Below are 23,963 nucleotides of genomic sequence, written 5' to 3'. Positions count from 1 at the left end.
GGGTGGGAGGGGGTGGAGAAGATATACATATCTCGAATGTAGGTAGACTTCTTAGCAATTTATAAGGTGATTTTTCGAAATTATTATTTCATTTTGCAATGATGAGGAGGAGGAGAAGGAAGAGGAGGTGGTGGTTTTCGCGAGTTTCGAAAACTAGGCTTTAAGTGTAGTAATTAGAAATTGTATGAATCATTAGTTTCTTTTCATCATTATATGTTGCAGTAGATAGAATTTCTTTGTCTTTAACAGAGATTATAAAGTAAAAAAATCTTAATAGAAAATATTTTCTATTTAATATAACGTGAATTGAAATTAATCAGAAATCGATAACGGCACCCGATGGAAGGAAAAGAAAGTTTTGACTTGGTGATCTTTGTTTTTTTAAAGTTAACCGTTAAAAATTGTGCACCAATTTTAGTTGGCAAACTAAGGTCATGATATCATATAAATAATAATAATAATTTTTTTTTAAAAAAATAGTTACATTATATGCATTACTAATATAATTTAATTTAATACTAACGAGTTATTTTTATTTGTTATAACATAGAACATATTTATTTTCAAAAAATACTAAGCCTATATAAATTATTGGTGAACAAAATTTGGACTTGATATAAGTTGGGAAGATTTTTAGTAATTTTTTTTATCATCTTCATATGCACACATAAAAATTCCAATAAAATGAAAGATATTTAAATGGAATTTTTTCTACATATTTTATTATAAATAGTTTTACTTTAACGTACTATGCTTGTTAATATTTTTTTATCTTTTATAAGAGTAAATATAACGCTCACTTTCTAAAAAGAAATACATAGTTCTTTTTCCTCATTTTTCATCATGACTTTTTTCTAAGTCATGAAATTTTCCTTCTTTTTTTCCTTTTATAAGGCCAAAGTTTCTGAAGAATTTCTTGGAATTAAATGAAATAATAATAATAATTGGAATTAATTAATAATAAAGAATAAAAAAAAGTATATGAACAAGTCTTCTAATTAGTCACACTAATAAATTATTCATTTGAACACTACTTAGCATTAATCAACTTTATGAATTATTAATTATTAATTTTATCTTTTGTTCTTTACGATGATCTGATAATATAATTTGTTTTTTTTTCTTTAATTATGTCAGTACGTAAAAGTTAAACTTTATATTATTTTTTTGTTATAGGAAAATCTTTCAGTGCAATATGATTTGGTAAAAGTTTCAAAGCAAAGTCTTGTTAAACTCTCAGACAAAGGAGGGATTTGGAGGGAAAATTTTTCCCTTAAACCTTGTTGGAGGAAGCCATTATCAACAAGTAAGTTCACCTTAATTATTTTACTAACTAAGCTACTAAAAATCACTATTTTACCATTGAAATTTTCTATTTCGGAGATTATTTCTACAAACATTTTGATTGAATTAGTAAGAAAAGAAGAAAAATTATATTCGTTTTCCAATTTTTTCTTTCTCAATGAGATGGTTCAGTGGACAATAACTTACTAAGTAGAAAAATAATGTTTTATAATACAAACTTTTCGTTAATTTGCAGCGAGAAAAATCTATGTTTTTAGTAGCAGAGGCAGAGCCACATGTATTTTCTTGAAAAAAATATTGTATATACAAATAAAATGATTAAATAGCATATTTTAAATATTTTAACATAATATAGTAGTGTGACTCAATGATTTCAAATATCTTGAATGAATATTAGATACATATAAAATTTATTATCATTATTTGAAAAGATAGAATGTACGTAAATCTTACGGCATATTTTTAAAAAATTTCAAAAAAACAAAAAATAAGGGGAAAAATAATTAAACTCATAAAATAAAGTTTAACCATTTGTCAATATTGTTTGGATGATAGTAAATTAATTCCCTTTTAATTTTTAACTTTTTTGTTAATTAATTTTCAGCAAATGAAGAACAGGGCAAAGGCTACATCTTTTTTAATTTAACAGACATCCCTGAAGATCATATTACACAGGTATTAAATTTCATTTATTTTTACTGATAATTCAAAAGAATTTATATAGATTTATCAAAAATCTCAAAGAATACAAATTTATTCACATTCGATATTCGATATTTATAAAGTACTTAATTATTCACCTATAAATATGTGAGCCATTTGTTTACAAGTAGGGTATATATGAGCCACTTTTATAACGAGGGGTATATCAGCTCTAAATGACAAAGTTGAGGGGTATATCAGACCCTTTTCCCTTTATAAAATAAAATAAATTATTTGCTATAACACGTTAAAATTACCATTTTAAACACCAAATTGAAAAATTAAATTGAAAAAAAAAAGAAAATAATTATATTTAAAAGAAACAAAAGGACAAAATAAGCAAGGGGGTGGGAGTTACAAGAAGCTGCCACGAGTCAACTAGCTGGCATCATTGCTGTCTTTTTAATTTTTATCATTTTTCTTCTTTATTTTTTGTTAGTAAATATTAATTAAAAAAACATATTTTATATTAATCATTATTTGATTTATGAAATTTTGCACCACTTGACATATTTGTGTCAAAAAGCAAATTAATGACATAATATCAAATAATTTAAGGATAGTTTGAATCGCTCTTTTTTCTTTTCTAAGATAGAAAATAAATTTATTATTATTGAATGGTAAATATTTATCGATGTTTATATCAAATAAATAAATTTCGATATAACTTTAGTTATTATGCATCTCAGATTGCTAATGCAGTAGTTGTGGCCAAATATGTTGGGGCAACTCTAGTCCTTCCTGAAATAAGAGGAAGCCAAACAGGGCACAAGAGGTAAATTTTAGTTATTTACATTTTTTCTTTTGTGGAAAATGATTCTATTTATTTAGCAATTCAATAACATGAGAGGAAAAAAAAAGAGGAAAAATAAAACTTATTTATAAGGTATAGTGGTATATACTATACCATCTATAATTTTACAAATCAACTATTTATTTTTGTATTTAAATGATTTTTTAAGGATTTTTCTTTAAAAACAAGAGTAGGTGGTTGATAAAGATGGTGTGTATGGTATAGAAGATAATATTTTCATAAAAAATAATTTAAAAACAAATTACTTATATATGTTCTAATATTTGATAAGTAAGTTGAAAATATTTTTCGAAAGTATTTTAAATATAATTAATCTAAGAAAATATACATGGATGCACGTGGAATTGGGATGCGGTATGGTAGTGGGGGCTAGGGTGGTGGAATGTGTTCGAGGTTGAGAAGGAGACAATCAATGGTTATTGAAATGTTACTTATCGAAATTATTTTTTCATATTCACCTAGAAAGTCGTTTTTTCTATTTGTAAGAAATTATTTACTACGAACTAAAATGCTTTTCAAAAAATTTAACCAACAGACATGAAAAATATTGAAAATTATGTAAGGTTCCTCCCTACTAAGCACACCCTACTTAAAAGAATTTCACTCAAAGTCTAATCTTGGTTGAAAAGGAATGAAGGTATATTTTTTCCTCCTTTGATTCACAAGTTATAATAACTTAAATTAAATATACAATCCTCATGTCATTTTTCTATTATTTTTTGTCTAAATTTGTAGGCAATTTGGTGATATTTATGACATAGAGAGATTCATGACAAGTTTAGATGGCACAATTCAAGTAGTGAAAGATCCACCAATGGAGGCATCAAAAGTGAACATCACAAACATAAAGGTGCCTTTCATTGTGACCAAAGACTTCATTGAATCCAAAATTAAGCCACTATTCAAAGCCAAAGGAAACTTAATGCTTACAACAAACTTGTCACCTTCAACTATGTCAAAAGCTAAAGAGATCATTAAAAAAGACAATATAAAGATGGACCCTAATGCATGTTTAGCAATATTTGGGAGCCTTGAGTTACAACAAGAGTTAAATCAATTGGTTAGCTCAATGATTGGGACATTAAGAAGTTTGAGCTATAAAACAAATGGACAATTTGTTGCTATGGACTTAAAGGTTGAATCATTGGGAAATTTGTGCAAAGGGAATGTGATTAAAACAAAGGATTGTTTTGAGGCCAAAGACATTGGTGAGTTCTTGAAGAAGATTGGCTATCAAAGGCACACTACAATTTACTTGACTCAAAGTGGATGGCATAGTAGTCTTGATGAATTCAGAAAGATCTTCCCCAACACATTCACCAAGGTAACATTTATGTCTATGAATTAGTTGTTTTCTTGGCTTTATTTTATTTGACGATGTTTGACTGAACTCGGAGTTTAAGAAAAAAAAACTGACTATTGACATATACCAAATGTACCTTTAGAACTTTGTTGTGTAGATCTTAAATAGTTACATGACATCTCTATGTCTATAAGGGCTTGAGAACTAAGGATAAGACGGAAAGTTTAAAGCTAAGAAAATCTTCGAATACATAAATATGTCATTCTTATTCAATCAAATTAAGAGTGTCATATAAAATGGAACAAAGAAAGTAACTAATAAAGCTAAGAAGTTGAAGAAATAATGTGGACATTAGATTAATAATCCACACAAAACTATCCTTTCTTAGTTTTATTTTATATGACAATGTTTGATTGAAAATCAAGTATAAGAAGAAAGACAGACTTTTAACACATATCAAAAGTATCTTGAGAACTCGTGCTCTAGATGTTAAACATATCACAACATTTTTATGATGTAACACATAAAGTCAAAAACTTTTCTAATGAAGATTGTGTCATTCTTTTTTAAACAGACTAATATGTCATATAAATGTAATAAAGAGAGAGTAACTAATAGAGTGAGGCTTACACTTGAGCACCTCAACCACCAAGTAAACGATTGAGGGTTCGAGTCACTCTGGAGAGTAAGTAAGTAGAAATTCTATTTATCCTCCTATTTCTTGATTATTGAACAACACTCCTCTTGTTATGCAATTGCAACAGGATGCTATAATTCCAGCATATGAGAAGGCTAAGTACCAAATCACAAAAAGTTCTGATTTTGAGAAAGTGATTGACTTCCAAGTATGCACACAAGCTGATGTATTTGTACCAACAATCTCCAATCTATTCTACACTAATGTTGTAGCAAAGAGAATTGCCTCTGGTAAGACAGAGGTACTTGATCCAACACAAAAGGATTCTACTTCATCTTCTATTGTCAACTATGTCTCTCCATACATATCCAAGAAATCACATTGGGCTTATTCATGCTTTTGTTGAATTATCATCAATCATATATAAGTGTAAGCAAATTGTGTCTACTTTTACTTTAATGTCAACATGTGTGAGAGTAGTAGTAATAAATAAAGTTCATATAGTAGCTACTAGAAGTATGTTTAGCAATTGTATACTATCTTGTAGTTTTGATTTTTGAATGTCTTGTTTACAAGTACCTATTAAATTGTTTGAATTATACCAAAATGTATGTTGAGTGTTATATTTTTTTTTTGTGTGTGTAAATGGGGATGAATAGGAAATGAAAGGACTTTGTATACATCGATGAGTTTAAGTAAGTCTTTTTTGACTAATATAAAACATAAATTGCATATATATATATAATATATATATATACCACTACTAATAAACACCATAATAAGAGGTATTCACTTATCCCTCATAGAAAGAAGGCAAGAACTTGATTTGTGTATCTCTCATTGTATTCTATGTATATCATCATGTATATCTATTATAAAATTTGTATAAATGATCATATATTAGTTATTTAACAGAATTTAAGCATGATATGAGCTAATTTGTTCTTCATATACGTATCTCAGAATGTATATCGATTATAAAACTTGTATAACCAATTGTGTATTTATTATTTACCATAATTTAAAACATGATATTTATTGAAGACCAAGATAGAAAAAAGGTTTTCCATAGTAAAAATGATGAAAGCATAAGAATCAATAGTATACAAATAATAAAATTCAAAAAAGAGAGAAAAACAAATAATTGTTGAAAATTTGATTAACCAAATAATATACACATGGTAGGAATGAATTTAGGACTTTTGGTCTTATAACACAAATGGTGCCCAAAAAAAAAACACGCAAAAGAAAAACATATTTATTTCATGAAAATAAAAATAAATAAGAAATATGTAAACAAATACCAAATTTTTAAGATTTAATTTCAATGGTTTAAGATTCTGAATTATTCTAAATATGTATTTGAATATATAAAAATTGAGCAAATACACATTCAATTACTTATATAATACTATATAAATAACAAATCTTTGATCGTTCTAATAATTAAGGCGAATTCAAAATTTAATCTTTATATATTAGGTTATGAGTTATTACTTATAAGTTTGTGTCTAAGAATATAAATTATATAGAAAACATTTTAATGTATCTGTTTGATATCAATTCAGATTAATCAGGTCAAATAATTTTCGAAAGTAAAATGTATTAAAAGAAAAAGAAAAAGACCTTAAGCAACAGTACAAACTTCCTGTGAAGCATTAAAAATGTCCAATTACAAGTTTGTTATATCCTTCTCAACACGTCTTCTATTCACATTGTCTCACCAATAATATTAGACAATTGCAACAAGAAAAAAAAAGAGGTGGTTGAAAAAAAAAAGAAATTAAAATATATATTTATTTATCTTTATTTTAATTTTTTTAAAAAAAAAATCGGTATTTTATTTTATATTAGTATTTTTTTTTATTTACTAAGAGAATATTTTTATCTTTACAAAACTTTCTTATAATGTCAACCAAAAATAACGTGCACGTTTGGTTGATCCCAAAATGTGAATCACAAGGTGTGTGGATTTTCTTTTTTAACTATTATCAATTATTTATCGAGATATACATTAATTATTCTTTCGATTTTATTTTACTTAACCTCTATAAATATAACCAAAAAAGATATTTCATTTTAATTGCTTAATCACAAATCAAAAGAGTTTTATTCTTTTTTCTCATATTATATTTAGTATTAAATAACTATAGAAACAGTAGTATTAGTAGTAGTTATCAACTTCCGAGTCCAAACTCCAAATTAAAGCATCATTAATAAGATTAAACTAGTCAAATACACATTTAATTTTAATAATTTTTTTAATGGAATGTAACCTCAACATGAATCGAGTAATATATCAATCGTATAATACTGTGAGTTTCCAATTGGTTTCCAAGGCAATGTAAGTAACCATATGGTTATGAGAACACTATAACAAAAATGATCATTAGCGACAATTAATTCTTAATTGTCGTTAAATATGTTTTTTTAGCAGCAATTGTCACTCTTTGTATGTGTCTCTAAAGCTTTTAGCGAAAGTGGTTCTAATGATACTTAACTAATGTCGGTAAAGACTTTAGTACTCTTTATTAATTTTAATATTTAATGCCGTTAAAAATTGTTTTTGTTTAGTGGAATGAGACTAACATTAAAGTCAATGCATGTGTAAATTGTAATCAATATATTTTAGGAGGAAAAATAAATATACGTTTCTCATTTCTTAAGAAGAAGAATTTATTTTTTAAAAAACTTTCTGAAATGAAAACATTTGGCATATATATAGTGGAAGAGGAAGAAGATCATCTCATAAGAATGAGGTTATGGCAATATGTATTATATTTAGTTACGTTAATTTAAAGGAAAAATTACATAATTTGACATACTCCACAATCACATAATATGATATCTATGTATTTTAATATTACGCATTTTATCATTAATTAAGAATTTTTTACTATATACTGAGGAAGATCATACACTTAGATACATGTAGTATTGCTACTAGATACGCCGAAATAGAGAGAGAGAGGCGAGCGAGATTCGTTGTTTATCTCAGATACATGAGTATATGTATATTTATGTATCTGATGTGATTCACATGTATATGGATACCAGTTACATAGGAGAGCGACAAGCGAGATGGAAGAGAGGTGAGGGATGCAAGCGAAATTTATTATGTATCTCACATACAGGTGAATTCACTATAATAGAATATATCTCGAACAAATCACACTTAATTTTAATCATATATCCTAAAATACATGTATCTAGATATATCTGAATTATACATCGAGAATTATTTTAAGAAGATGAACCAAGATCTCTACTTAAATGTACCTCCTCTTTCTAATCAATCACAAGAAAAAAAATTTAATTTTCTAGTTCACTAATAAAAGAATGATTATTGAATTTGGCATGTCATTGTAGAAATTTATTATAGGAACACATGGAAAAATAAAGTCTATAATTATTACCAAAAAATAAAAACAATTAAATAAACACCACGTCTAAAGGGAGGATTAAAATATGACTTGCTCAAATCTAGATACGATTTTTCCAAATTTATTTGTTTTTTCTTTTATAAAAAGGGGTGAACGTGGAAATTAAAATATAAAATATAAAATATATGAAAGGAAACTTCACAGCACCTTCTCAAGAATTATAAAGTTAAACTTGCCAAATGGATTAGTTAATTAAGTAGAATTATTTCTCATTTACTATATGCTCTCTTTTTTCTTTCACTTTTTTCTTTCAAATCAAACTTTAAATACAAGTCAATTTCAAGAACCACTATTAGCATGTATGAATATATGGAGTAGAGCCATCAAAATGGACTTAATTCATGAGGTCGGTTCAATCTAATTTGTTAGTATGATAAAGTTAAGATATAATTTTTTAAGTTTATTTTTTTAGTATTTATAAGTCCGGCTCATATAAGCTTTTGGCCTTTGAAGCTTGATTTGGATCGGATCGGGTCGGTCATGGGCCAAAACCTTTAATTAAAGGTAGCATACAATAATCTCACTAATATATAATCTAATTACTTAAATACACAGTATGTTATATTATAAATCTTACCAAATTTTGGTACGTCCAAATATATGTATCTAGAAATATATGGACTCAAAATTAGGTTAATTTGTTCTAGGTAAACTGTATCCAAGTAATTTTGCATGTAACTAGGATACATAGACAAATATCACGTCCTCGATCGCCTCCCTCTCATCCTGCTTGTCATTCTCTTATCTTGATCGCGTATCGGTGTGCGAAATACATGCTAACTGCACTAGATTTTTGCTACTATATAACAACACTATTTTTTGTCATATTTGATTCGAAAATCTTTTCATTTTCTTGTTGTTATAGAATTTTAAGTTTGAAAAAAAAAAGTTAGTCCGCCCCATCCTTCGGCCCTTCCAGGATAGGGTTCGGGTTGAGCATTTTCAAGCCCTTCCAAATGAAGGGCCCGCCTGCCCTAACCTTTCAAATTTCTTGACCCGCAAGGATTGAGTCGGATGGGCTGAACCGATTCATTTTGACAGCTTTAATTTGAAGTTCACTTCATATTTTCTTACTTGGTTATGTGACCATTGTTATTTCAGACTTTGGAGAGGTGGGACTAATCTTTACTGAACTAGAATCCAATAATTTTGATTCAAATTATATACTTATAATATTAACATATTTATTTTATATATAAAAATATTTTTTTTAATATTCATATAAATTCATAATTCCGTCGATCGGTCAAATACGTAACTTTCCTAGAATAACGTTTGGTTAGCAAGGAATTGACATCGGAGTTCACACTGTAGTTTTAAACGTGGTATTGCCGTGATGTGCACGATCAACTAAAGAATATTTTACTTATTTTATTAATATTATAAATTTTTTAGTTTTTAAATATTGTTCTTCATAATTTAACAAATAATATTTTATTTATCTTTACAAATATTTAATAATAAAAGGGAAATTATCAAATCAAATTAATTGTTTGCTTGGGTTATAGTAATTACTAAAATCGTTGTGTTTTAGCCTAGTGGACCTTAATGGGTGGACTCTATTTTCTATGAGCTAAATTAATAATTCATAATTTATATATATAGTAAAAGAAAATCAAAATAAATATAAACTTTTTGCTGTAAAATAGTAAATCTATTATTAGAAACTAAATTTTTTCTTACCACAAATCAGTAAAAACGTTCTATAAAACATGATTTTCTCCATTGAATCAGCATATTGAAAATACTCACGAGAAAATAAATTTTCATTGAAACAATAAAAAAATTTATTTTTTTCATAAATTTTTCTTTTCTCATCGATTTAATCAAAATATACGTGGTATATATTTAAATATTTAAAGGTGGAAAAATAATATTAATATTTTTTGGTAGTGTCTAGTACCCTCTCTTTCTAACCAAAAGCCTTTAAATTTATGCTGACATATTCATTTCCATTTAGCCTTTTTTTGCCACACCATCAAATAATCTTCCACATTTTATTTTATTTTATTTTATTTTTTCTTAAAGTCTAACCAACAAAAACAATTAATTTAAACCAATAATAATTGAACCCTTCCTCCTCATTACTTTATTTCATCTAGAAGATTAATAAATTCAAAAAAAAAAAATTCCACAAACTTTATACTATTTATATATATATCTTGTCTTCTTTGATTAATCCTTCTTACTTATAACTCCAACAAAGTCCTCACCATTATTTCTTCAATTTCAAAATTTTTCTTTTTCAATTATGTCTTCTTTGTTGACTTCTCAAGGTGTTGTATTTGCCACAGCCATGGCTGTATCTGCTGGCACTATGATCCTTTTAGCCACTTTTCGTCTTCAAAAAACTCAAGAATTTTCCTTCAATTCAATTTCGAATATCCCTCCTCGATCCTGCATATCTACAGGTATGACACGCTTTTCTTTTTAGTCTGTTTCATTATGACAAAGTTATGTACAACTTTAGCACAAGGTCATGTGTCTTGTCAATAATGAGGATTGGGGGTGATTGATGATATTTTTTTTTTCAATTTCATATCATATGAAATACTTTGGCGATCGTAGAAACCATGTTTAAAATCACAAATTTCGAAATGATTTTAATTTATGTAAAAAGCAATTTTTAGTTTATTTTTGTCTGATTAAATATTGTCATATGAAATGATAGGAGAGAGATAATTTTTATAAGGGATTAAAATATATTGATAATGTTAAAAAAATATATATATATTAATTTTTTTATGTTAATAATTGTTTTTTTTTAATTTATTTTTTATTTTAGATAGAAGGAAGAAGGAGAAGAAGAAGAAAAGGGTGAAATTTGCAGAAGATGTGGTGGAGCCAAGTGGGAATAGTGAAGAATATAGAAAGCTTCGTCATTTTAATAATAATAATTTTCGTCGTGGAAATAAAAACGAAGTCTTCTCTGCTTTCTCAAATTCGGATTCAAATGAATTAAACAAGAGGGCGAAAGTGGAAGAAATGCCGGCTAATCGGGCCGCCCTCTACAATGCTATGCTCAAGGGTCGGGTCATCAACCGGGTCACTTATTCCTATTAACGATCCATCTGGGTTCGCGATTATTATCCAAATTAATTTATGTACAAATTACTTAGTCATACTTTCTTTTAACCATTTGATGTTCGAAAATCCGTGTCGCATATGATCAGTTTAGGAGGATCTGCTTTTTAGAAAAAAAAGATTCTCTATATTAAGATGTAAATTCATGATCCTTTAATTAAAGGTGAAGAGATCATGTGTATTTCGTGATTGAAATGCTCGAATTACGATAAAAAGGTAAATAGCTTTTTTTTTTTTAAGAATTTAAGAAAAAAGGAGAAGGAGGTGGTCCATGTGCTCATCATGTGGGAGAGTAGTTTTAATTAGGATTTTTTTTTCCTTTTAATTAAGGAATTTGTGTAATTTTATTATGTGTATTTAAAGGAAAAATTGTAAAAGGTAGAAATATTTACATGTATTTTAATTTGTATAGAAGGTGATTTTTGAATACATGAAGGATGTGATTTTATGACTAAGTTTGAGTCAATTCAAGTGGGTTGACCCATTTTCATTGTATATTAAAGCTGCTTCAAATGGAAAAAAAAAGATTTATTAAATATACTAATATAGAATTAGTCAAAAATGGTTGAATTTTATTAAAAAAATTAAAAGAATGTGTACATTGTATTCTTTAAAACCTCTAACAATTAAAAGATTTATCATCGGATAATATCAATGAAATTTTTTCTTAAAATAAGTATGAATTCAATTTTCGTAATAATGAAATTTTTCATGAAATTAAAAATTGTTATTTAGTGTGATGTATCATTTTGTTTGTGTTGTTGTTTAGGAAGGACATAATTAAATTTACAATTTTTGTATCTTAGTATGTTTAAAACCTTTTAGCACACCTTTTAATCTTAGTTAGGTATTTTGGGGGTAGGTGCACAATTCGAATCAATCAAAAATTACAACACAAAATCAAATACTATACAACATTTTATATTTTTTGAAATTATCTTTTACAAATTTTAATACCTTTTAACAAATAAATCTAATTTCATTTGCGATTTTCTTATCAGACCATCAATGATTTTCTGTATTGTTACGATTATATACTCCTTCCGTTTCATTTTACTTGATTCTATTTTTCATTTAAATTATGTCTAGTGAAACATAAGTTTTTGTTATGCCAAAAGAATGATTTTGTAGAATATTATAAAATAAAATAAAAATTTATATTCCATGAAAAAAAAGCTATTTGCATCAAAAGACAAAAACCAAAAACCATCACGACAAAAACTACAAAAAAAGTGTAAATAATATTTTCATTAAAGCTTGACTAATCCAGATTCGCACGCATGGAGTTTCATTCTGGGGATCGGAAGTGCTCTCCCTATCAATGATTTCTTTGTCGCACTTAAGATTCGAACATAAAACTTCTAGTTAAAAGAGAAACAACCTTATCTACTGCACCACAATATTATTTTTCATTATGCGTGTCTGAATTAAATTAGCCTCTTTTTCAAGAGTTTGTAAAGGCTACGCCCCTTAATTTGGCTCTTACTACTAATAAAATGTTAGTTAAAAGAAAGAAGTCTTGGTGATACATTCACATGTATGTAGCTTGGTTGGTATTCAAAGTCTTCATTCTTTAATGACCACACAACTCATGTCAAGTAAAGAAATGCCAATTATTGAGATTTCACATTGTTTAGTCAAAGAATGCAAAGCATGAAGTAGGTCTTTTCCTTTTCTTTTTTTTTTTCTCCTTCTTTTGAGGAAAGAGAAAGAGGATCCAGGACAAACAACATTAAATTATAATGAGTTAGTTTGATTGGAGTTGGGAGTTAGGACAAGGGTCCTGCCTTTGTTTGTCCTTTTTCTTTTTTCTATTGGTGCTGAATTTAAATATGGGACAAAGGTGGGGATAAGAAATTGTACATTCGTGATCTAATCAAGTGAAGTGAATCAAAGATAAGAATGAAATAATTTTGACGGATGTGATACATACTATATGTGTCACGTCTAATATGTAGTGTATGATATAAAATACAGACAAGATACTGGTGAAATTTTAGAAGAATACAGACAAGACATGAGGCATGGAGTGACTCGTGGAAATTTTTAAAAATGTCATTCTTAGGACTATGAAGATGCCCAAAGATTAGAGATGGTGTTGGATGAACATGTTTGTACAAAAATAAAAGTTATATTTAGAGTTGCAATATTATAGGGGTATTAAGTTGTTAAGTCGCACTATGAAAGTTTGAGAGAGAGTGATGAAAGTGAGCCGATGAGGAAGGGTGTGTCTATTTTTGAAAATTGATTTGAATTCATGTCAGCATGGTTGAATACTAAAGTCATTCACCGTGTGAAGAGGTTAATAGAGTAATATGCGGAAAGGAAAAGAGACTTGCATATGGTGTTTATGAAGTTAGGGAAAAAACATACGACAAAGTCCTAAAAGAGGTTCTTTGGGGATGTTTGTAGGCTAGAGGTATTCTTGTAACTTACATTAGAATGATTAAGTGTCACGATCCTAACCCGCCGGCAGTGGCACCAACACAACCCTTTGATGGGAGAACCAACTATCAATTCAAACTCATCAAATCATTATAAGAAACAAAGTCACGATATAAAATGTTCGAAAAACGGTTTGAAAACACTGAAAGATTGAATTCCCATAAGCTCAGTTAATTAACAAAATTAATGCGAAATTAAATTTCCTAGAACCTGAAGGTCATGGTGCCAAAACTCTAAATAGTCAAGAATGAGGATGCAACCCCGAAAACTAGAAAACATCAACCTAGAAATCTAAAAAGTTTGTGTCCGAAAAGATGGACAAAGTGTTATTCTTACAATAACCTGTATTTATAAGGTTAATAAACAGAAACAGAAACAAGATGAAGCAGAAAAATATAAAATACAAGAATTAATCCGAGTCCACAGAAACTACTGTGTGTCCTTAAGAAATTTAATCCCCTCACTGTACCCAAGGTTATGGATTAATTTCTCCCAAGATAAAACGGATTAAACCTGTTAAAGAAATAGTGGTACCTCAAACTTCTTTAACTTCAACGAACTTAAGAACAACAACAAGTCACACAGACTCAGTCGATCGACACTTTGATTTTATTTGAGAGATGAAATAAATGCAGAGAAAGAAAAAAAAATTAGTTTTTAAAAAATCGAAAATTGACTTCCTTTTATAGCCATTTTCAGCAAGAAACGTGTCTGTTCAGAGAAATCTGTTCAGACCTGTTTATTCCAGAAAGTTGTGTCTTTTGGAAAAAATAATAACTTTTCGAAAAAATGTGTCTGTTAGGAAAATAACTACTTTTTGGAAAGTAACGACTTTTCGGAAAAGTAACGACTTTTCGGAATGTTACCGTTACCCGCAAATTTATAAGAGATAATATTAACAGGATTTATTTGATTTAACAAAAACTGATTAAATAAATTTTGTCCAAAAAATTTATCAATCAATCACATCATTTGCCAAAGCCAAAGCCAAGCAACGACGACGACGGCGCGAGGGGGCATCTTCTTCTTAGCTCTTTAAGAAGTAATGGAAGTGTTTCCTTCTATAAGGACAACAATTTCCCTTTCTTTTGCCAATATGGGAGAAATGACTTTGCCAAATCCAAATCCAAATCCAAATCCAAAGCCAAAGCCGAGCGACGACGACGGCGCGAGGGGGCATCTTCTTCTTAGCTCTTTAAGAAGTAATGGAAGTGTTTCCTTCTATAAGGACAACAATTTCCCTTTCTTTTGCCGATATGGGAGAAATGACTTTTCATTTGCACTTTGCAAATGACTTTTCATTTTCCCTCCAAAGTAGTTCCCTCACTTTTCATATTCTCTTTTTTCTTTTCCCATTCACACTTGCTAAAACCCAACACAAAGAATTGGAGAAAAATTCATAGCAGCACAAATTAAAGAGTAGCTCACCTTTGGATTGAACGATCAAATGTCCTTTAACTAAGGTTTCGTAGCAACCGTTGAAATGTTTCATATACTTAACAAGAATAGTGTAAGTGCAGTATCAGTATACAAATATAGTGTACTGATAGGATCAAATGGTAGTTCCAAAATGTTAATGTACACAATTAACTACATAATAGTAATACATACAAACACATATACCAACAGTCATAACATAATACAGATTTTCAATCACAACTTTAATTTGATCAGTACATACATAAAACATGTTCCAGATGATCACAAAATTCATATACGTGGTCCTCTCATGAAAACCACATACAAGCTATATTAGTCTACTGGTGTGGTACTCGATCCAACCATAAATGATTCACATCAGACATAGTATCTAAGCAACCATTAGTATTCTGTATCAGTGTGGTATCCGAACTGATCATCAATCACAAAGAACATGCATACTCACATTCACATTGAACAACCAACTTGAAACAACAAGTAAATAAAAGGTTCATTGTATGAGTTTATCACATCAAGTCACTTCATATGAGCCTTCTAGTTTCTCCTACATACATCGCACAAATAATACTACAAGGCAGTTAACATGCACACATTATATACTTTAGAAAACACACAAACCATCACCTACCTCGAATCAACCTTGAAAACTCTAAAGAATCCTAGCTTTTCCTTTTCTTAATGTCTTGTCTTGTTCTTAGTTTAAAACAATAATAAAACACTACAATCAATAACTAATGATATAAAAATATCTAAACTACACTCAAATCCTAAGCCAAGCCAATTCATGACAATTCTACCCAAATAAGAGTTTTCTCCACCATTAATTTGAGTTGAGACCCTTCCCAAGAGCAATATTGACCTATCCATAACAATAGGAGCGGGAAGTTAGATTAAGGACATATATGATAGCACTAAGACTCGATACAAGAATGTGGGTGGTGATTTATAACACTTTTTAGTCATAATGTAACTGCACCAGCGGTCCACTCTTGACTTATTATTTACTTGCACTGGCGATGAACGTACTAACATGACAGATTCAAAGAGAGATGCTATAGTGAATGTTATTTACAAATGACCTAGTACTTATTGACGAGACACGAAGCAAAGTTAACACGAGGTTAGACGTTTATAGAAATATGCTGGAATCAAAATATTCCAACTTGAGCACGATCAAAACGGAATACTTAAAGTGCATGTTCAGTTATATATCTCATGAAGTGTGTCTAGACGTGCAAGTATTTGGTATCAATCTAGACAGGGGCGGACCCACCTTATATCAAGGGGGGGTCAGCCGACATAGTTTCGTTGGAAATTTTTAGTATTCCTATATATATATATATATATATTATTCTTATTTTTTTTTTTATTTTTTATTTTTGAAATAAACCCTAGCCTCAAATTCAAAAGTTCTTTGAAGAAACAACACTTGTCTACAAACTGCTGGAAGGGTAAATTATGGGCAACTGCCAACTGATCAGATATATTATCTATAGCTAAGTGGATAACAAGCACTTATTGGTTAATATAATTTATTTTGAATTATTTAGGTGAATTCCAATCCTTTTACCAAAAATATTAGTACTACACATATTTTATGTTGTGGACATGCTTGTATGTACGTTATAGAATTATTTCTGGTTTGTGTTAGGTCGGTAATAATTGCAAGATAATGTTAGATAGCTACGTGGATAGTTTAATGTGTTTATGGACGTGTGATTATATCGTACTCTTTTCGTGCATTATTATTTGTTATAATTTTTATTATTAAAGTTAAATTATAAGAATTTTGACTAACATTTTAAGATGTATTTTTTCATCATATTGATGATATTCAAAAAATTGCAATTTATAGTACTTTGCATATAGTTTTTAAATATCTTTTTTTTTTTAAAATAATAATAATATCGGATTAATGTAATTTAATTTAACTTTGAAATTAGTTAACTTTCGAAAAATGCAATACGACAAATAAAAATGAACGAGAGAATAGTTTGATTAGACTTCTTTTGCTCTTACAGTGGGTTTGACATACGAAAAACAATATTTTTTTCAAAAAAATATTATTTTTCAATTAAGTTAGTTTCTTAATTTCTTGTATTTGATAAGCAACTAAAAAAATATCATCTTAAAAATACTTATAAACAATTTTGATAAATACTAGGAGAGGTAGGGAGAGTAGAGGTGTGGGGGTACCGGTGGGGATGGGAATGAACGCGAAGAAAAATATGTGTGTTGGAGAATGCGAAGGACACAATTAATTAATATGAAATGTGTCACGTATTAAGCTAATTTTTTACTTTTTTTTCCCCAACTTTTACTTAAAAAAAATATTTTACTAAATTTTTGATAAATATTAACTAATTGAACACGAGAAAATAGATATTTTTCGTTATACAAAACTCACTTAATCAAATTTTCTGAATTTAAATCGGTCTAGGCAGAGGTCAAGTCAAGATTTTCAATAAAATGGTTTAAAATCTATAGAAATAGATAGTCAAAGGGAATTTGATATTTACATTATATACTTATAAACTTATTTTAATCATATATAAATAAAATAATTTTCCATCGAAAAGAAATTCGGATAAACCCCTTTCATGGAAGGTAGCTCTGCCCCTGGCCTAGGGATGAATATAACCTCAAGATGGAACAAGCTTTGCATACTCTTCCTTTGAATGTGTTTGTTCTTTATGAATTTAAAGTAATCAAATTAGTAAATATCGATAACGAAAAGCCTAAAATAAAAATTAAAAAAAGTAGTTGGCGACCGTTATTTCCAAGAAAATATAAAAAAAATAAAAGACAAAAGATAATGGGGCAACAAGAAGTGACAATACAAAGAAGAAAAAAGAATACCTTATGGATAAAATAATAAGGAAATGAATAAAAAAAGACAAACCATGTGTAACGTCATAATTTACATGTATAGGCACTTATGTTGAGCTCGAAATAATTAGAAAAAATAAATAATGATAAACTTTGATAACAAAAAATTAAACAACTATAAAAAAAAATAATTATAGAACAAATTTAATACATTGACATGTTTATCTGACATGTTTAAGATTATAAAGCTTATTTTAAGAAATTAACTTATTTTTTTATAACACTTTAATTCAATTTTCAATATGATATATTTAAAATCATAAAATTAATTAATATTTTAACGAATTTGATATGACTTGATTCTAATATCATAAAATTTTTTAAAAAAAAATTAAAAATTCGTATCAAATCAAATTAAATTATTTTTTTCGAAACGAAGGGATTATATGTTATGGGCAGACAAGAAAACAATGAAAGACATCATCAATAGGATATTGGATGGTTGGGGAAGAGTTGACGGTGGATAATGGATTTTTGTCATAATCTTTTTTATCTTTTTTCCATAAATAAGATATTCAAATTTATCTCTATGCTATTCAAAATTGTTTAATTTTATCATCGTTACATTATTTTTGGTTTAAGTTATAAAAAAGATGACATGAAGTGATTGGCTAAAAGGTAATTGATAGAAAACAAATTGCTTTTACAAGGAAACTAAAAAGGAATCTATAAGTGAATATTCGAAATGAATTTTGGTACGATACGTTTACCAAATCCACTTTTCATAATGATTAATTTTTACATATAGTAAATATAAAATTTATATTTATATATTATAACAAAGTTTAAATGATTGTATTTTATAGCAAATATATATATGTATAATTCGCTATACATATACAATTGAAGTAAATTGTATAAAACGAAGTATATAAAATAAAAAAGAGTAAAAGATTTGGGCAAAAAATTGTATAAAACGAAGTGCACAAAACGAAAAAGAGAAAGAGATTAGAACAGAAAATTGTATAAAACGAAGTATATAAAACGGATTGTATAATTACAAGTGTATAGGACATTTATATACAATTTGAATTTGTATAAATGAGAAAGAGAAAGGCAAAAGAGACTTGGGCAAGGAATATACAATTGAATCGAATTGTATAAAACGAGAAAGAGAGAAATTATATACAAATTGAATTTGTATAAACAAGAAAGAGAGAAAGACAAAAGAGACTTGGGCAGGGGAGTGTTATTGTATATTATAAGTGTATAGGACAAAAAAATATATATTTGTATGTGTATATACAATTTTCTCTTGCTCTATACAATTAGAAACACAATTTATACAATTCTATTGTATAAAGCGAGAGAGACGAGCGACAGGAAGTGAGCGAGAGAGGGAGAGTGGCGAGTGAGAATATGAGGGAGAGAGGAATCGACAAACAGTTTGCTATGGAATACAAATAAATCAAACGGTAGCTACTATATTTATTTTATATTATTAGTCTGTCATTCTATGCAATTATCTCTTTTTTAAACTATTCACGGTTATCAAGCATCAAAATAATGAACTCCGCATGTTAATAAAAATATTTCTTTAAAAGGAATTTTATTTTATTTTTTAATAAGATAAATAATTTTATTTATCAAAATTATGAGTATAAATATTTTAGATCTTTTGATTTTTTTTTCTTAAGATTTCTTTGTGATTTTTTGTAAATTATTTTTCTGCTACTAATTAATAACAGACAGATCATATAATATATCAATTGTTCAACACTTATTTAATGATCGACTTTTACAAGAAAATATCTTATCTAGCAGATAAAAAAAACATTGATTTATTAGCTTAACCTTAATATTTTGTTTAATTAATAATGTTGTCGGCAACATTATTGCAAAATAGAAACTGACAAACCAGAAAAATAGAATGTCTAATAAAATATGTGCAAAATGGATTATCGTACTTTAGTATAATTGTTTCACCTTTAAATAAAAATTTCAAATTTAAATTTTAAGTATAAATTTCTTTTTATTAGAAGTGTTATCTCTAAATAAGTTTTATAGTACGCAATCTAAAATTTGTTAGGAATTCAGTGTAGGCTTCGAACATCGGATAGAAAACAAAAAAAATGTGTAAAATAAGCGGTGCATAATACATTTCGTATAAGCAGGATTCGAAGAAAGACTCACTCCGAGGGATATAATAAAAACTATCTATCATAATACAAACATATGTAACTATTTCCACAACTCAAATCTGTAACCTATAAATATCTCTTTATATAATTAAATACATATAAAATGACAAATAAAATGTAAATTCATGAAAAATATCGACATATTTAGTCAAAAAAGATGCTGAAACATGTCGGGGCAACGCAACTAGTATATTTAGTAGAAATTTCGAAAATGACTATAGTTCTTATCTTATTAGAAATTTAATAGTTACTATAATTTAGCTATTTACTATTAATAATAACTAACATGTCCGGAAAAAAAAATTAATTTTGTTTTTAATGAGGTGTATAATTAGGACTTAATTACCTCCACCTTATATTATAATGATTTCACTAACGAATATTCAAACAGGAAAATAATATGATATATGTTATGATGCTTCCAAGATCCTTCCTCAAAATAATAATTAATTTAAGTTGTCAAATATTTGAATAAAAATAATAATAATAAATAAAAGTATAGTGCTCTTATTGAGTATAAGGGAATTCCTAATTAAATGGTCAATGATGGAGAAGTCTGGTATTTTCAGTTACCAACTTTATATTAAAGTTGCAATAATATAACTTAGCTTACCTCATTCTTGATTAAAACTTCTCTATTTATTAAAAAGCTAGCTAATCAAGTTGTGACACGTAATTTTTTTCTAGCATGTACTTAATTCATTGTTTATTGTCAATATATGTTTGATTAAGAAAAAAAAGTATTTAAGATTAATTATTATGTTTAGTAAAAGTTTAAAAAAGAATAGTCAAGTTGTTTAGTGGTGGAGAGGAATTACACTATTGCTTTTAAGGTTGGCAAGAATATTTTGAAATATATATACATGAAGAAGGTTGATTTAGGCTTTTGGGATAACTATTGACATCATTAGCCAATAATAAAGTTAACAATTTTGTGGTTCACTAATCCAATGACATAATTTGATGTGATTTGATTTGGGTCAAGTGTTCATGTATGTATTGGATAACTTTTTTTTTTTTTTGGCATTTATGGAGATGATATTAATTTAGAAGCTAATTACATAGATATACTTTAATTTGTCATATTATAAATTTTATCATATTTTGGTGTATCAAGATACATGTATCTCAGGACACATAAAGTCAAAATTAGGTGTAACGTGTTTTAGATATAATATTTCCAAGTACATTCACATGTATCTGAGATATATCGACAAATCTTGATAGCCTCCTTTCCCTCCCTCCAATCTTGTTGAATACTTGCTTATGTATTTGGTATATCCCAAATACATGTGAATCACACTAAATACACTTATCTGGTGTGATTCACATGCATCTGGGGTGCATGACTATCTCTCTCCCCATCTCGCTTGTCTCGATCCTTTCCCATCGAGGTCGCTTTTCTCTTTGTTTTACTGTATCTAGATTTATCTTTATCAATATATAGTAGAAAACTATTAATTATTGGTAAAATATATAAAAGTATAACTAAAAATCAATATATAGATATGGATGTATGCTAACAAGAAGTTTTCCGGAATTACAATCATTTTAGGGGCGTTTTGAATCAATCAAATACTCTACCTTATATTATAACATTGATTTAGCCATTACTCTCTAGAATTTACTTTTAAGTCTTAATAACACACTCTTTATCGTACATTACCTTATAGATGAGCCTTCATTTCACCTACATCCATTCAATACGATACGTGACGTCATCATCAATTATGGATCAAGATACTTGAATTTACCTCTCTTGGGTATGACATGTCATCGATCTTCACTCCAACCTTGCATCATACAGTACATAGATTTGCACTCGTAGTACTCTATTTTAGTCATGCTTAACCTAAAACCCTATAGGCTCTAGGATCTTTATCCAAACACCTAGCTTGTCATTAATTTCACATAGAGTCTCATCAACCAATATTGTGTCATCTCCAAGTAACATACACCACAACACTTCTTCTTGAATATGACATCTCGAATTGTCCATTACTAAAGGAAAAGGGAATGGACTAAGGGCTAATGATCTCTGGTGCAACTCCATCACGATCATAAAGTGTTCAAAGCTACCACTTGCTATTCTAATCTGGATATTGTTTACATCATACATGTCTTTAATTTTTCTACTTTAGTCAATTACACACTTCTAAACTCCAAACATCTCCAAAGAACCTCCCTAGAAACTTATCATATTTATTTTTTCAATGTTTATACTTTTTTTAAAAAAGATGCCTTTGAACACCATGTGTAAAAGTGCTAGTCTTTTTTCTTGTTCATATATCGCTTTAACAATATCTCCTTATAAAATGAATGATTTATGTAATCGATCGTTTCGATATGAATTCAAATTAATTCTCAAAATTAGACAATTTCTCATCGTCCTCCTCTTGATACCCTCCCCAAGCTTTCATAAATATTACCAAAATTAAAATTGAAATTTAGAGGGACCAAAAGTGCTATCGACCTTATTAGTATTATATTATAGTTATTTATTTTCTATACATTAGAAAAATTAAAAGCTCTGGCTGTTTTCGTCTTTTCTTAAACTTGATTTCATGTTTCATTATGACGCCATGCAATCTTATACTAATATTTCTGAAAATGACATTATATGATGTTTATAATATTTAAAAGTTACAATTAAAATAAAAAATGACATAAATTTAATAATTTAATCGTAATTGCATATATCTAAAAATAGAATAGATAAAGAAATACAAGTGTTTCTTTATTACCAACAAGATCTTAAATTGTGTTGTGTATACATCATCTTGCACTATTAATGCTTGTAATTTGGTCAATAGAGGCCAACAAAAGATTAATTTTTTAATTAATAATTTATATCTTTTTACTTCTCACCAATGTTATGAAACTTTTATAAAATCATATTATAAATCTCAACCACTTTTTAATTGCATCATCCTCGAGATCATCATCCATTTTACGGCATTTGTTTCTTATCACATTTTATTCTGACTCGAGCATCATACGTGTTATTTAGTTCGATTGAAAATTTAGTAATTTTTGTATGAATTTTATATTTATGATAAAAATTTAGTACTATATATATAAGAAAATAATCAGTTTGGAACTCAATAAGTAAATAGTTTTTTGATCGAGTTAAAATATGAAACTTATAATTTGGTTGAAAATTTAGTAATTTTTGTATGAATTTTTTATTTATGATAAAAATTTAGTATTATATATATAAGAAAATAATCAGTTTGGAACTCAATAAATTAAATAGTTTTATGATCGAGTTAAAATATGAAACTTACTTATAATCAATTGAATTTTTGAATGGATTTCAGTAAATTTTAAATGTTAAATTCGTCTTTAATTATGCGCATATTCCCTTTTATGTATTAATTTGGTGAGTTTCTATGATTCAGTGAATGTCCCTCGATTTATGCTGACACTATTAATCGATGTTCTTGGGCCACATTATACCAACATTGTCATCTTTGTCCATTTTTACTTAGCTTACGTCATTCTTGATTAGAACTTTTCTAATTAAGCACTTAATTAACTAAAGCTAGCTAATCAAATTGTGACACTTTTGGTTTCCTTTCACAATATGTGTGTATGACTTCAACTTTACCAAAAAAGTATGTAATAATAATAATTTTATATAGTAAAAGTAATATATATTTTTTGTCAAGTTGTGTAGGAGTAATTTGGGTGGTAGAGAGGAGTTTCACTTTTGCTTTAAGGTTGGCAATATTTTCAATTATACATGAAAAATGAGTCA

At 27.9% G+C, this 23,963-nt stretch overlaps 2 protein-coding genes across 2 annotated transcripts in view; both read left to right on the top strand.

The window, feature by feature from the left end:
- The window catches only part of LOC107025431 (protein MANNAN SYNTHESIS-RELATED 1-like), a 6,396-nt gene extending 955 nt beyond the window's left edge, over window positions 1-5,441 (top strand). Inside the window, exons 2-6 of the mRNA XM_015226218.2 lie at window positions 1,177-1,306; window positions 1,910-1,980; window positions 2,697-2,782; window positions 3,557-4,145; window positions 4,889-5,441. Of these exons, the coding sequence (XP_015081704.1) occupies window positions 1,177-1,306; window positions 1,910-1,980; window positions 2,697-2,782; window positions 3,557-4,145; window positions 4,889-5,167 (1,155 nt within the window). The 3' untranslated portion in view covers window positions 5,168-5,441. The remainder of the gene's footprint in view (window positions 1-1,176; window positions 1,307-1,909; window positions 1,981-2,696; window positions 2,783-3,556; window positions 4,146-4,888) is intronic.
- A 4,931-nt stretch (window positions 5,442-10,372) lies between these two features.
- LOC107025387 lies at window positions 10,373-11,743 on the top strand. The gene is made up of 2 exons (XM_015226177.2): window positions 10,373-10,615; window positions 10,990-11,743. Exons 1-2 carry the CDS (start codon window positions 10,456-10,458, stop codon window positions 11,265-11,267), a joined length of 438 nt encoding a protein of 145 aa, XP_015081663.1. The 5' UTR covers window positions 10,373-10,455; the 3' UTR covers window positions 11,268-11,743.
- The last annotated feature ends 12,220 nt before the right edge of the window (window positions 11,744-23,963 follow it).

This window comes from Solanum pennellii, chromosome 7 (assembly GCF_001406875.1).
Source record: "Solanum pennellii chromosome 7, SPENNV200".
NCBI classification, from domain to species: domain Eukaryota; kingdom Viridiplantae; phylum Streptophyta; class Magnoliopsida; order Solanales; family Solanaceae; genus Solanum; species Solanum pennellii.
This window is presented reverse-complemented; position numbering and strand designations above follow the sequence as displayed.